The sequence below is a fragment of the Branchiostoma floridae genome, chromosome 9 (assembly GCF_000003815.2).
Source record: "Branchiostoma floridae strain S238N-H82 chromosome 9, Bfl_VNyyK, whole genome shotgun sequence".
Lineage (NCBI taxonomy): Eukaryota > Metazoa > Chordata > Leptocardii > Amphioxiformes > Branchiostomatidae > Branchiostoma > Branchiostoma floridae.
In genome coordinates, this window is record NC_049987.1 from 18,093,164 (window position 1) to 18,108,577 (window position 15,414).

The 15,414-nt window shown below is 41.0% G+C and overlaps 4 protein-coding genes across 5 annotated transcripts in view; 1 reads left to right on the forward strand and 3 right to left on the reverse strand.

The window, feature by feature from the left end:
• Positions 1-177, reverse strand: part of LOC118422246 (cytochrome P450 4F4-like) — a 4,119-nt gene extending 3,942 nt beyond the window's left edge. Inside the window, exon 1 of the mRNA XM_035829764.1 lies at positions 9-177. Within this exon, the coding sequence (XP_035685657.1) occupies positions 9-177 (169 nt within the window). The remainder of the gene's footprint in view (positions 1-8) is intronic.
• Positions 178-260: 83 nt separating this feature from the next.
• On the reverse strand, positions 261-4,531 carry LOC118423162 (cytochrome P450 4A4-like; the record flags this gene model as incomplete). Its single annotated transcript, XM_035831173.1, is given in 6 exon segments — positions 261-387; positions 1,034-1,096; positions 1,490-1,617; positions 2,011-2,138; positions 2,796-2,985; positions 4,191-4,531. Coding segments are annotated over 6 exon segments (837 nt in total), but the record flags the coding sequence as incomplete, so codon positions are not given.
• Positions 4,532-6,025: 1,494 nt separating this feature from the next.
• Positions 6,026-9,927, reverse strand: LOC118422409. 2 transcript variants are annotated; one of them, XM_035829945.1, is made up of 4 exons: positions 8,394-8,547; positions 7,241-7,438; positions 6,732-6,848; positions 6,026-6,165 (listed from the first exon to the last, which is right to left on the reverse strand). In XM_035829945.1, the coding sequence occupies exons 2-4, from the start codon at positions 7,428-7,430 to the stop codon at positions 6,065-6,067; spliced, it is 408 nt and encodes a 135-aa protein (XP_035685838.1). In that variant the 5' UTR covers positions 7,431-7,438; positions 8,394-8,547; the 3' UTR covers positions 6,026-6,064. The 2 variants fall into 2 exon arrangements, with proteins under 2 accessions (XP_035685838.1, XP_035685839.1); XM_035829946.1 differs by lacking the exons at positions 6,026-6,165; positions 7,241-7,438; positions 8,394-8,547 and adding an exon at positions 9,731-9,927 and having other exon boundaries at positions 6,232-6,848.
• Positions 9,928-12,631: 2,704 nt separating this feature from the next.
• Positions 12,632-15,414, forward strand: part of LOC118422412 (DNA-binding protein RFX6-like) — a gene marked incomplete in the record, with an annotated part of 39,989 nt that continues 37,206 nt past the window's right edge. Inside the window, 1 exon segment of the mRNA XM_035829953.1 lies at positions 12,632-13,372. Within this exon segment, the coding sequence (XP_035685846.1) occupies positions 13,201-13,372 (172 nt within the window).

Consider the following 15,414-nt stretch of genomic DNA (forward strand, 5'->3'; position numbering starts at 1 on the left):
CTGTCTGCCTGTCACTACCTGTCTCTGTCTGGTTGTCACCACCTGTCTCTGTCTGGCTGTCACCCCCTGTCTCTGTCTGCCTTCCTCTGTCTCCGTTTTTCTGTACCTAGTACCTGTCTCTCGAGCTGTCTCCGTCTTTCCAAAGGCTAATAGGCAGTACCAATCTGTTAGCGACATTCGACCTCTCTTACAAAATTTTAGAAGTTAAAGAGTTAAGCAAAGCAGCACTGTTTGCCTCTGGTAGTCTCTACCCTACTTACCAGAACCTGTCTCCTTGCTTTAATGATGTCATCAGCCTGTTGATGGACAAGGTTGTACAGCTTAACAAACTCCCGGCCCTCTGATGTCAGTCGGTACATCGGCCAAAGGTGCATCATCCAAGGGTTTCTACAAAGGCGAAATTTTGATTTTACAATAGAAGTAGGTTTTTGTTAACGAAGGCGCAAAAACACTTAGTCTACCTTGCACTTCTGAGAGTTTTTTCAGACAACCAATTTGACAGTAGAATCACCTGAAAACTTTTCGTCGGTGTGTTTGGTACCTTTCTAAGGGTGTTAATGTCAATCTTTCTAATGATGAAGGGTGTAATAATTGTAGGTACTTCCGGCGCTTTTCAAAATGAATAGATGTTGCTACGTTGCACGAAACATTACGTCGCGAGCTTTTTCCCAGAGTTCACTACGCATATCCGAGCGACAGGAATCCTGGGTAATATGTCAAAGGTGGAGGCCCATCAGAAGTAAACAGTCTCGTCTCGACCATCGGTAAGATGTGCACGATATGTCTGGAACGTAATGACGCCTGCAAAATGGCGGGATCGTTACATCCATGAGGCCCTCACCTTTGACATATCACCCATAATTCTTGTCGCCCGCACATGCGTAGCGAAAGAGGTTATCATTGCATTTTGAAGGTAGAGGGAAAACTTTCGAAAGGTTTGGGGCAGATTTCGTTTGGGCGTGTAAAAAGAGATATGAATCGATGTTCTGGTCGATATAACTACTCAATAAAATATTCCTAGTGTGAATCCTACCTTGTACGAGACATGATGAGCTGTGTCATGGCGTACACTGCACCGACGTACGGATGCTTGTCTCTGCAAGAAAGTAAATATTTTATAAATGTATGTATGTATGTATGTATGTATGTATATATGTATGTATGTATGTATGTATGTATGTATGTATGTATGTATGTATGTATGTATGTATGTATGTATGTATGGATGGATGGATGGATGGATGGATGGATGGATGGATGGATGGATGGATGGATGGTTAAATGGATAAAATGAAGGAAGGAAGGAAGAAAGGAAAGAAGGCAGGAAGGCTTTTATTGTACGTTTTAACACCTACGAGATAAGTAGAGTCTCGACTGACAAATCTCCAAGTAGCTCTAAATAATCTAAGTACAAGGAGTATTGTCCTAAGAGGAAAACAGAGAAAAACGTTAACAGAGAAGTAATACTAACTTTCAGTTTATTTCTTACCCAACACGTTGACAGTCGATGTTGTGGGAGAATGCACACTGCAGAATGATGTCCAATGTCAGCAGACTCACGTGTTTGGTGATCTCCACGGCTTTACCCTTCTGGGCGAAACTTCTGGACATCTTTTCCTGAGGGGGGGGGGGTGAAATAGTTCAAATCATCTCGAGATAATCAAAGTTAGCACCTAAACGTACTTTCTTAGGTTAGCATTATTAACAAAACCAGACGAGAGGTACGAGTATACATGCAAATGATAATCAATATCACCTCCATATATAAAGGTAGTGCCTGTTTGCGTTTCGAGATGTTGGGATTGACAGGAAGTGCAGTTCAAAGTTGGTAGGATAAGTCAGTAATCAACCTTCTTTAAATAGGAATTGATATTCAAGATCATTGAGATTACTAATCTGCGTGCACAGGAAACATTTTTTTTTTAGTTTTGCTAATTTTTGGTTGCCATGTATTTTTCGTGTTAGTATCAGTGTATTTATGGTTGAAATTGATAATTGGTTACACATTACCATGAACACATCCGTTGCCTGGTTGTAAATTCTGACGTAGGGTCGCAGGATTTCAAAATGGAATGCTGGAGTCAACAGTCTTCGGTTCCGCCTCCATTTCTCATCTTTACTTAGGAGCAGGCCGTCACCTGTAATACGGGGGGAGGGGGGTAAATCTGCATCAAATTTCTCTTGACAGAATGGTCCCAGACTTATCTTTGATCCCAATTGCACCGGTGCCATATTATAGATTGGCTAGAGCTCGCCGAATTTAAAAAAATCACCCAGCTTCTACTATATCTTTCGCTGAAAATCTGCCCCGTCACATAATGGATTGGGATTGGGCGACGTCCATCCAACGCTTATAATACGCTTAAAATAATTCTAAACCAGCAGAAACGTCGGCCGAACTCAATGTTTGATTTGTGATATAAAGGACAATGTAAATGATGTGACTTGAACGGAATTTACCAGACTCAAACAAAATTATCGGGCAGTCGGCGTAAGTAAGGGCCCTATTACCCAGGATACGTTACCCTCCGGATGTGTGACGTGAGAAACAGGTCAAAGGTAGTTGGAAGCTTGTACCGCCCCCCACCATTAAAGCCAAATGAATTTCTTCTTACATATACCAAGAGTGGTGACGAGTAATTATAATTTGAATCGCCCGGTCACTGTATTGGCGGGTAATTGGAACAAGCAATTGCAATGGCATCTTATTGTTCTTCAGGGGCGTTACACTCAAACATGGCGTAAATGACGTCACATGAAAAGTCTGTTGCACAGGTACCTGTAGCTCAGCTTACCTAGCCATGGTCGAAGGTACTCGTAGCTCCTGGACTTCGGTTCGATTGTTTTTAGAACCTCTTTGGCAAGTTCTGGATGTACTACCATCAGTCCTCCGCGGAACGGACCAATCCACTGTTGGAAACATCGCGGGAACCGTTGGACCATCTCAGTCATGTGTTCCAGGACGTGTTCCGGATGCTTCTTAATCTGGGGGAAGAAGCTTTGGTATTAGAAGGTGTTTGCACATGTGGCTGGTTCTTTAACGTGCTTGGGGTGTTGCTCTCCCCGAAAACGGGACCTCTATTTAACGTCCAATCCGAAGGACGGCCCGAGCCGAAGCTAGGTATTCATTTTCACCTGAGTGAAGTGAGGAAAGTCGTGTAAAGTGCCTTTCCCAAGGGCACAAGATCGGTAACACAGCAGGCGGATTCGGCAACCTCTCGGTCACGGGCCGAAGAAACTGCCACTGCACTACACGGTCCCACACTATATGAAAGTTTATATGAAATATAAGGAAACCCAATGCAACAGATAAGATTTTAATGCAACGGAGACCAACGATCCAGGAATAGCTGGATGAAGTAAATTACTGTTACAGAACAGCCGTAAATGTTGACAAAAACAATTTACAAGAATTCAATATGTTGACGTTTAGGATATAATGTACAAAATATCTGATAATGAGCATAGATTTGCCGGCACGTTCGTTTAAAGAAGCAATTTATTTGACCCCAAACGGAGGTCATAGAACTGCAAACGACGCACAGACAGTGTTCAGTAACAGTATCCATGCGCAAATTCACTCCGACCGAAGAAACATTGTAATCTAACTTAAACTGTCACGATATGATATATAATTCCTCTACCATTCAACACAGTTTCAAACTCGCTGTTGTACACGGAATAATAACAATTGCACGTACTTTGACGCACGCCGGCCTTGTACGGTGATCCCAACTACTATTGGGGACATGAGCTCGAGTCGCGGATAACTATTGTGTTCTATTGAGACCTTACAATTGCAGCAGAAAACTGCCTATATGGCCACGTTGATTTGATTACATGGACAACATCTGCGTAGGCATCAATTTCAGACTGCAGCGTTGTATCCCCACTAAAAGTTTTCAACCATGCCGTTCATCGTACAAAGCAATTGCAAAACGAGCAAATCCAAGCTGAATGGGGATCTATTTGAATAGCTGGCTCACTGTTCAAAGGTTAACCCTTGCTGCAGTTATTTGCCTATTGTACAATCTTGTCCTTCCAATGTTTGCCAGTGCATTATACATGTAACATGTTGTCAACCATCATGAATCTCGCAAAAAATAAATACCAAACAAACTAAATGTTGCAAAACAGTAACTTTACAATCTGTCTTCTTGGGAATTATGTAACGTTAACTACAAACTTACCCTCTTTAAGTCCATGGTTCCCTGGAGCCAGTGCCTCTCGGGACACGGAAAGGGAGCCAAAGCTTTCTCCTGGAAACGAGTCTCCTTCCAGAGATACACCGCTGCTAGAACTAAGGTAACCAAGAGGAGGACCGCCATCACAGGCAGTATATTCTGTAGGGTAAACCCCAGAACCCTTCCCAACATGTTCAACGCCGCCATAGCTGAAGTTCACGCTACCACGACGTAAAGTCAAAGTCCAAAGGTCAGCCAATGTACAAGCTCTATAAATTACGCAGTGTACTCAGCAATAGACGCGAACTTTGACCGACATTTCTACTTCAGGGACGTTCACCTCAAATGGGGGTATTGTGTTTGGGTGTTCACACCTATAACCCGTGGCCCAACATGCTTTGAGTTGACAGGTTTATACATATTTGGTATGTAAGAAGTCATGTGTGGGGTTATTGGTAGAGCTCGGAATCTAGAGGTATGCTCGCCATGCCCCCGGCGTTGTTCAATTGCGAAATACACTTTACATTACATACCCTGTCAGTGGAGTGACGCCTACCGAGCCTCTTCGGCCAATCTGTCAATAGTGTGCCAAAAACACACTGCAGACAATGTTCACGTGTACGTGTCGACATTTTCCACTGGCGACCGTAAAATTATTACTATTATAAGAAGTGATTGAGGTCTGGAAAAACACATAGTGATTTTTTTACCCTAGCAGTATTTTCAAGAACTGCAGTAGTATACAGTACGACATTCATTTTCCGAGTCGTGTGGTATATAGTCCATGGAAAGCTCGCTGGTCAGCACGGGGAACCAACTTTTGTGACAAAGACATAGCTTGGGATTCAGAGAAGGGAAGTGTTACAAACAACGATCATGGCTCTTGCTATGGGAAATTTCCAAAACTCACTGTTGTAACATGGGGGGGGGGGGTAGATGGTATGCCCCAACAAATACAACAACAAACTGGTCTTGAGCAGTAAAACAAATTACTTTCTAACATATTTCACAGGAGAATGAGATCTTCAAGTTCTGCTTGTTGCTGATGTTGAGGGTGATGCCATCTGAGAAGTCAGAGCGTCCTCTATCATTTCACATTATGCGTTGTGGTTAAGATAACAAGACACACCAGCTTTGCAGGTACCAACATTGTACGCAGGTGTGATTATATATAATTAGCTACTTAAAACACTTATAACTATAACTGGCACACCGAGATCACAGATTGACGGGATCTTGAGAACGCACATTCGTACATTTTCTCTTTACTTTGCACACAAGCATGTTGGTATGTCATTTTAAAATCAATATTTACCTATTTTACTGTTTTCTTTGGTCATATTTGTTTGGCCGATGACGCAACTTGACAAAGCGGTTGGTAAAACAACAACAGTGCAAATATTCACAAAAGCAAAATATTGTACACGATTCAAGTTTTATATTCGGTGTCCTGTGAAACTTTTCGCTGTGAAGCACATTCTACAGATATGCTATGAGTATGATAACACTGACACAAGGAGAGACGTAGTTTACGGATGTGCGCTATTCATATCTGTGTTTCTTAATCTTTCCACAGAGAATGTACAGAATTTTGGACGACTCGTATTATTGTTGGCAAACTAATATGGCATGAGGTATACATTCAGCATCCAAAAACTACCTTGACTTGGAACAACAATGTAACTTTCGTGTTTGATTTGCTGAGCTGAATACTAGTTTGTCTCAATTATCAAGTCTCAAAACAGGTCTGGAGGCCAACGAACTCCGATCAGTAATGCTGGACAGAAACGAGTGGAGACACAGGTGTCACCTCCAAGAGGATGAACTGAACTGAACTGAACTATCAAGTTACTTGGAGAATGTATTTTTCAGTATCCTTTTCAAGTATACTGAAATGTGACCACTAGCAAAAGACAGCTCTTGAATTTTCTGCAGCACTTGCCTATATCTGATTGTCTTCCAGTAGTCGCAGCTGACAAGTCTAAAGGAATTAAGATTTGATTATTAAGCATATCATTGCAAAAATTCCAATCAATGAGCCAATTGCAACTTTGATATAACAATGATTATAGCACAATGCTAAAATTTCTTCCATGAGAGAGGTCTACACGAATCACATTTTTGACGACCACTGTCGCCTTCTTCAGGATCAATACAGTATAAACAATTATTTCACTGATTCACGCTATTGTAAACAAGCCTTGAAATCATGTTGTTATCGCTACAAGGGTGACAACACAGTGATAATAAATATTTCTCCGTAATGCATATAATACTATGGGAAGTATAGCAAAATGTGTAGTTATCTCAAGAATTAAAGGTTACAAACTTACAATACTAGCCTGTTCTCGCAGTCATCAAACGCATTTGCAAGAATTTCTATATAGCTAGCTATAGTCTGCAGGTAAGACAGCATTTTGTGTATCAAGACTGTTGAGGGTTGTAGTTGTAGGAGACGTACATTTTTGTCCTCCAAAATGCCAAAAGTTAGCGATCGTACGACGATCCCACGACCTATATGATCACGCCCGTACTAATTTGCAGTACCTTTATGTATTGTAGAGCTTCCAAAGCTCCATTTCAGCGTCCAGTATATATAGGAGGCAACCCCAGTCGCTTGTTTTCTTTTGCCTTCTTCACCGTCTCCATTTGGAGCAACATCGGCTAAAACGTCGGAAAAGAGAGTTTTGTATAAGTCAGGTGTTTTCTTAATGGTCGCCGCCTTTGTGGAAAAAGTACTCTCCAAGAAGAGGTTCGGCTATGGTTGGTTCTCCACGTGTTTTTTTTTTTTTTTTTTGCATTGTTGGTGCTTTCTTTATTGTTAGCTTTTCTGTATAAAGCCCGACAAAACGTCTAAAAATGCTAAGAACTGACAGAGTTTATGGAGTATGAAATGGAGCAAAGTAGTATTGAAAAAAAAGAATATTAGAACCAAAAATATTACACTTAAGACATGTACTTTCTTATTATCATGCATGCCGTTTTTCGTAATTTAGATAAAGTATAATCAGTACTTTGTGCATATAATAATGTTACCATGTGTATATTATACACACCGTCTCCCAGGTCCCGGGGCTTGCGAGCTCCGGCGACATGATCCTCGGCACGGAGCCCGGTTCTCCCGCCCTCATCGTCAGGTCCCCTGCCACCATCGCGAATACCAAATCGGCCCTGGCCTTGGGCAACATCGGAAATGATGGCCACAGCTAGGACCACCGACAGCAGGAGTTTTAGGTCCATCCTCATGGCTTCACCTGTATGAATGTTGGCATAATATCACCGCATGTAAAGCCAGGTTTCCGGGTTGGGAACTCCTGGACATGTATACACCCAGAAATTTCGAATTTCCGGACATTCACGTGTTGACATGGCCTTGACACCTGGTTTTGACTAGATCGTCTTGACAGCGAAGTGGTGGACAAAATGCAATGTAGAAAAGGGTAAGGAAAGACATTCTAGTGCAATTTTCGGTACTCGTCTATCAAGCCTTCATTAACAGCATAATTGTACAGAAAAGTACGCGACTCACGGAAACGCTGCAAAAGTTTTACGTTTGTGCATTACAAATATAACCAAAAAGTTAATGGAACTTACAGTTTCTCAGATGAGCTATCCGTTTTGAAATTGGAAGAATTTTGTTCAGAGACCGTTCAATGACCCTTCAGGCGACACTCCGGACTTTTTTGCCCATATCTTAACTTTCTTTAATCGTTTCACCTTGGGTCGCTGCGGATAATGCACTAAATCGCTCTCCTAGCCCGACAGTTACCATCCCTCATTACCCCAGCCAGCGAGAGATTATGTAAACACAGACTAGTAATAACCCAAACTACGTATTGTCAGCCTAAAGCTAAGGACACAACCCGCCGTTCGTGCAATTTGTCCGTACGTACGTTTTTGGGTGGCCACGCCCGCCACGTATTTCTGAAAACGTACAGGCTATACAGGGCAGGCGCGTCGCCCGTACATACATAACGTTATATGCCCCCCCCCCCCTCCTTCAAATACGTTACACTAAAAACAAGATAAAAATTCGAGCGTATCGCCATTTTGAAAACCAGAAGAATTCCCTGGGGGTAAGGTTTTGTATTTTGTCGTTGAGGGAAGGAGAGACATCAGTACATGCTTAATAAAACTATAGCTACGTACATGTATGTGTGTGATAACTTGCATGCACAGGTAGAATCTGTCCAATAAAGGTATTCCCACCTGTGAGACCTAAAAGTTGGTGAAAACGTTAAAGATCTTCAAGCTTGCAGTGCTGACGTGCCCGTATCAAACTCGGTCTGTAGATGCTGTCTAACCGGTTAGTCTGTCTCTTTATTTCACCTGAGACAAATGTCGTAGTTCATCCACTGACGTGCAAATTGTAAATGCTCATTTTGCTAGTCAGTATCTAACTTGTACAAAGAATGTAAGTTGTGCCATACCACATGAAAGGACTCTCAAACATGTGACATTTTAAACCCAAGCCGCGCAAAATCTAATTTTCTCCACTTCGATTATCTGCAATCAAACAATAAGCTTTGAAAGACGAGGGGTTATCGAGCTATTATCATATAGCCAGGCGCCGCGGGCAGTTGCGACTGATATATTTTCCCTTTTCGTCAATATCGACAATATCAGGGAAAACTGAAACCATCACAACATGCTAAAAATTCATAAATCTAAAACCTCATCAGTAGACAAAAATTGCCGTAATGAAGTCTGCTTTGGGGGCAAATAAAATCTTACGACGATAGCGAAATTTTGAACATGTTCAAAATCCATTTCAGTCCTATTTTCGTCATAGGAGGCTCCCCGATTTACTATGATTTACCTGCGATTGACGCAAATACGCTCTAATGACCTCATCGTACGATGCACTACGATCCTTGTGACCACGGCTTCATATATTTAAACCATTGCTTCCGATTCTTCCCCGACTTACGACGTACTGCGCTTATGCCGCGCATAAAACCTCCATCGCAGTCAATCGTACGATTCTTGTGACCGGGGCTTTACCTGCAGTACTTTCCTGTATCGCCGAGCTTTCAAAGCTCCTTTTCAAAATCCCCCGCGAGGAGGGGCCCGGGGTCGGTTTTCCCTCGCCTCCTTCACTATCTCCATCGGAGCAGCATCGGCTAAAGTGCAGAAAAGGGCAGTTTTGGTATAAGTCCGTATTTGTTTGTTTTTTCAACGGTTGCCGTCCCAAGAGAAATGGGATATGAATACACGTAGCATTCCAAAAGAAGTATATTGCATCACTTACCGTAGATGTTAGATTTTCTGAATACACTTTATTCTTCGTTTTCATTGGACATTCCGTTTAGCGTAGTCCATTTTTAATGTAACAGCCATTACCATAAAAAGATACACAGAAGTGACAAAGGTAAGCTGTAACAACAACATGTAACTGGAGAAAATGATGCGTTGGTCATTTGTCAAATTTGCAGAAATCTCAGTAAACGTGGTATTATGGTAATGAGTAGTATCAGGACAACATGTTTGTGTAGTACTACATATTAGTGGGTAGATCGATTTTACCATGTGTAAATCATACACACCGTCTCCCAGGTCTCGAGGCTTGCGAGCTTCGGCGACGTGACCGTCGGCATAGAGCCCGGGTCTCCCGCCGACACCACGGCCACGAAGGCCGAAACCACCCCCTTCCCCATACCACCAGGTGGTTCTTCTTGAGCGGCGACGTCGGCAATGATGGCCGCTGCTAGGACCAGCAGGATCAGAAGTTTCAAGTACATCCCCATGGCGTCACCTGTATCAACGGTGGCAAGATTCAAAAGATAAGAATCTGTAGTCAAAAACTAAATGTTGAAGCCGGAAGATATACTGAAATTCCTCGTGACCAGAGGTTTTTTTTATATTCTACCCAAATGAGATCGAAGACGAGCGTCACTTTGTTATGCATGTATTGTTCACGATATCAACAGTGTCATCATTCAAAAGATAATAATCTGTAGCCACAAACGAAATGTTGGTCCCGGAAGATGTACTAAAATTCCCCGTGACCAGAGGTTTTGTCCATGAATATTCTGCCCAAATGAAGATCAAAGACGAACATCACTTTGTTATGGATTGTTACGTTAACGATAGAATGATAAACGAACAGAGATGTTCACATAATTACTCTCCGCTTACTCTAAAGAATTTGCTACTCTCTGTTTGAATTCAATTACATTCTGGGAGGAGATAACACTTACTGTGTACAAGTAAGCAAATTTCACGAATGATTGTACCATAGAACCAATAGTGTAAATGACATGCTAGATCATGTTGACTTATTCATTGCTATAGACAGTCATATAACGTTATGTCTTTTTATTTGTACTGTAAGTAATTGTTATACACCTTACTAAAGTCGCTGACGAGCGCATAGGAAAGAAAAGAAGGTGTCGAGAAGACATATCAATACGTCTACCATCAACACTCATATCAGGCAAGCCTTGTTAAAAAACAAACGATGTTTTAGAGTTCTTCTCACGAATGTATCGAACACCGGTGTGTCAGAAGTTTGCATTTTCTATTGTCATGAATATCTCTTAGAACGTTAGTAGGTCTAATTGAATACACCGCTGAAAGTTTGTTTGTTTTTTGTATGTGGCGGTTTTAGGTCATTGGACAGAGTTATGAAAGCTTTGGATCATATGGTGAGATAGTCATGAAGTTCTACGGTCGATGATAGACAATGCAGGGGGGGGTGTACTAGGACAAGAATTATAGTACATTTGTTGAAATCGATCGTCTATCAAGCCTTCTTTTACGTAGCATGATTGTAAAAAAATATGAATACGCTACAAAGCCCACTCTACATCCAGTCACATAAAAAATGGCGAGCTCACTCCACAGAAACATTACATTGATGCATCAACATAAATATAGATTTAAATATTGATGTTGGTGATGACATCGGTAACTCAGTAGCGCCATCTATTGACTCACACGAGAATAGCATGCATCCGCGTTGTAACGCAGTAGTTACATAACGATTCCACAAACGTTGGAAGGGTCCTTTGCGATTTTTCGAAGTAACAAATATACCCTGCAGTTTTGAATGAGCGTCGACAGCAAATATATGTTTATTTGACTGTTTTTCAAGTGTTTGTCGAATATTCGAATAAATCTTCAGAAAAAACAACAATACTCAATATTTTAATCTGAATAGTAAAACTAGACAGCAATTATTGTACTATTCTTCGATAAAGCTGCAAATCTACAAATGTATCCACAACAACAATACATGCATAATGTGCATGGTCTTTAGCGGCGTTTTGCCTTATAACATGTGGACAAGAATCAACCTACAAAATTTTGTCGAGTTATGTCAATCAACTTTGAGAATAAACACAATCGCATATCCCCTTTATATCACTCATATCAGGAATCCTGTGTAAGTTGAAACGTCATACTTACGTTTTGAGTATTAGAAAAACATGTCTGAATATACTTTGATAGGCAGCTATTTTTGATAGAGGATGAAATCACGTTTTTTTTTGACAACTTGAAGAGATATGATATACTTTTTTTTAGGAACTGAAAATGCTACAAAATGAAGTTTAATGTTTCAAACGTAGGAAAAGGGTATGGTCTCTTTGATAGAACAGGAAACCCGCGTTAAGATATCATTACATTATAAAAAAAAGTATGACGTCTTATGTTTGTCGTGCGATCGTAAGAGCAATCGTGTGGTAGTCGTGCATTTGTCGTATACATAATTCAGCTACTCTGAACCCACTGTCATGAATCATTGTCGGTGGTTTGTTGTATCGCAGTCTGATTGAAAACCCAACGACATCAAAATCGATCGTACGACCGTCCTACGACAAATTTGACCGCGCCGTTCACATGTGGCTAGTTGGTTCGTTGTGTGAGTGCTGTATTAGCCCCTCTTTTCGCTAGACGCTGTGCTTTCAACGCAACTTAAACTAACATACTTGGTGGATTATACAGAATTTTATCGAGAAGTGTGACCGAGAAGACAACAAAACACACAAAGTATAAAAAGATTCGTTTCTTTTCTATAAAATCCGTTGAGCGATCTGCCAAATTTTAGGTTGCAGAGAATGCGCGGCGAGAGCGCCGTCCTAGTGGAAAGGGGCTATAAGGCCCCCATTTTACTTGACGCTGCGCTCTCACTGCGATCTAAACTACCTTCGATTTCATACTCGGTGTATTACACGAATGTAAAAGTTCAACCGAAAAGACAACAAAAGACACAGAACCTTTAAAGATTCTTTTTCTCTGAGTAATTCGTTGAGCGATCTGTCAAAACTTTAGATCACAGAGAGAGCGCGGCGAGATCGCCGTCCTAGTAGAGAGGTGTAAAAACGCCGTAGCCCTTCTGAACGGTTTACCTATTGAAAAGAGGACCAAACGCTCGAGAGAGAAATTTCGTTAATGAGTAATACGTGTTCACCCGGTCAGACTCATTTGGCTGGTAAGTAAAGAGTAAACCTAGTGGCTGCTGCATTTTTGGCTGGAGTGACGTCAGCGTCAATGAAGGGCTTGTATTTCATTGTTTCACCTCGGCCAACTGATTGTACAACGGCTTAGACTCCTCTACCACATGTCAGTACTCCGGCATAGCTTGGGCTACGTCTCATTTGCTTCGGAGTGGACACAGAAAAAACGTCACAGGCAAATCTTGTTGTCTTCTTTTGACGGCTACTACTCACATTTCTAAACAGTTGTCGGCTCGGAGAAGTAGATCGGGGAAGTAGAGTTTGTTCACCGGTCACTTGTCCGGCTAGCGGTCGCCAACCCACGCGAGGGACCCCGAGAGAGACCAACCGAGTTTACGGAACTCTTCAACCAGCGGAAAACGGTCTGCATTTTTTTTCTTAATGGTCGATTCTCGTACGAGCTCCTTTTCTTCCGGGTGAGCTTAGACGTTTAAGAAAGAAGGAGAAGAAGAGAAGGACTGCTCCCAAGGAAGACATACCCTTTCTTTCGTCTCAGGGAATATCCTATATTCCTTAACGTTCGAAGATATCGGTAGCTTGAACGTCTAGTCGGAAGCATGCCGACGAGCAAGCGGTTGAAAACTCGCGACGGTACCGCCGTAGACAGACCGGCTACTCGGACGACGGCTACGGGAGCAGACGACACAACCGACCGAGAGCCTTCCCCTAGCCAAGCCCGGGATGTCGGCACCCCCTCCGACAAAGACACAGACCCAACCGTCAAGTCAGGTTCGTAAAGCCATAAAGAGAACCCTTCTCTCTTTTTTTTACTACTATTTTAGGGAACTAAAAATCTATCATTGTTCGTGCCATAGCAGGTAGTAGTAACACGTAATGTATATATGCAGTTGTGTATACAAACACTTGTACCTACCGGGCACTGCGAACAGGTGACCATCGCAAAATCTACCCAAAATAGTGGAACTGACGACAACCACAGCAATTGTACTTTCTAGTAATTCTTTTCCGAAGAACTGCACTAAAACAATTCGTCTCTGTGTGAATCTGATTCCTTTAGGGGAGAAGGAATTGTAGGACAGAAAGTTACAAACATATACACCTGTCATGGCGGCACTGATTAAGTGACTTCAACACACAGGAAAACATGCAAACAGTAACGTCGCCATTGTTGCTTTTCTGTGTCCATTCTCTCCGTGTGTCAACCCTAAACACTGATCCACAACACTTCAAAAAGTGCCGAAGTATAGAATCAAATTCAGTCATCAGTTTCTCTTGTTTAGTTACGTCGCAAATCCGGATAATCCTTACATTGTTTTGCTACAAATCTGAAAACAATCTTTACTTTAGGGGCTTAGGGTTGGTAATTAGGTGTCTCAATCCCTGAAACAACGTGATAGAAGAGTTATTAAAAACTCTACGTCTTTCTTTAGTTTAGAGTTAGGATTGGGAATTTCTCAGTATACACATTTCACGACTTGTATGATTCTAAGTATAACAGTCAGTACATAGTTTTGCATGAAATATACAGGTTAGAAAATGGACCAAATAGAGTACAAGACGTTGCTAATTCAAATGTCTAAAATAAAACAATGCAGCAATTAAAAACTGTACGGCTTTCTTTAGTTTAGAGTTAGGATTGGGAAATTATCCGTATACACATTTGACGAGTTGTACGATTCTAAGTATTTCATTTAGTGTATAGTTTTACATGGAATATAAAGATTAGAAAATGGACCAAACATAGAAATACAAGATATAGCTAATTGGATCTTTAAAAATAAAACAATGCAGAAATTAATCAAAAACTGAACGGCTTTCTTAAGTTTAGAAGGGGGTTAAGGAATTACTCCATGTACACCTTTCGCGACTTTTATGCTTCTTCATATTTCAGACAGTGTATATATAGTTTTACATGAAATATACAGATCAAAAAATGAACAAAACAGAGTACAAGACGTTGTTCATTATTTCGTCAAAAATAAAACAATACAACCCCAAAACATAGGCACGTTTGAGTTTAAACAGAGCGAATTCCAACCATTTTTTTTCCACTTCTTTGTTAGCAGACTGAGGCTAGAAAACATGTACTGACGTATAGATACATGGTATTTTGCAACGCTGAAAGACCATCATAAGTTAGAACTCCAAGACTTCAAATTGCAATCATTTTAGAGCTGTGTGCACAATCTGGTAGAATTAGCGAAGACTGAAATGATGATTAGGGCGAGAGAATATTGCGTTGCAAATGTATAAAGTCGTACGGTACAAAGAAAACGTACTTGCATGTCAAGATACAAGCACCCTTTTGTAAAATCGCGGCAACTGATTTGTTGAAAATAGCTGAAGCTTTACGTACTGCTATGCTCAGCTTTTCCCATAAATGCATTGTAGCAGGAACATCGTTAATACCAAAAATACATAACAGAACCATACTGCCACACTGGGTTTTCAACAAAAGGTTTACTAAAGTGTATTTTTACGTCTTTGCAGACATAGCCAGCGATAAGGTATTGTTCTGATCTAATAGTTCATTTTATGTCAAGAACTAAGAATGTCTACATATATACTTCACTGTCGGATCTAATCCAAAGTCGCCAAACACAAACTATAATACTCTTTTCTACTTGTGATTAATGGTATTTTTGTATTCTCTTATGTTAATGTTTTTTCTTTATCATTTTTTAACAATTACCTGTAATATGTCTATGACATAGAAACAGAAACGTATTCTAGTTCTTCATGATATTATTCTCAAAACTGGAAGCTGGTGTTTAAATAGAATTTCTTTATCCGTTTTAGCTATCCACATT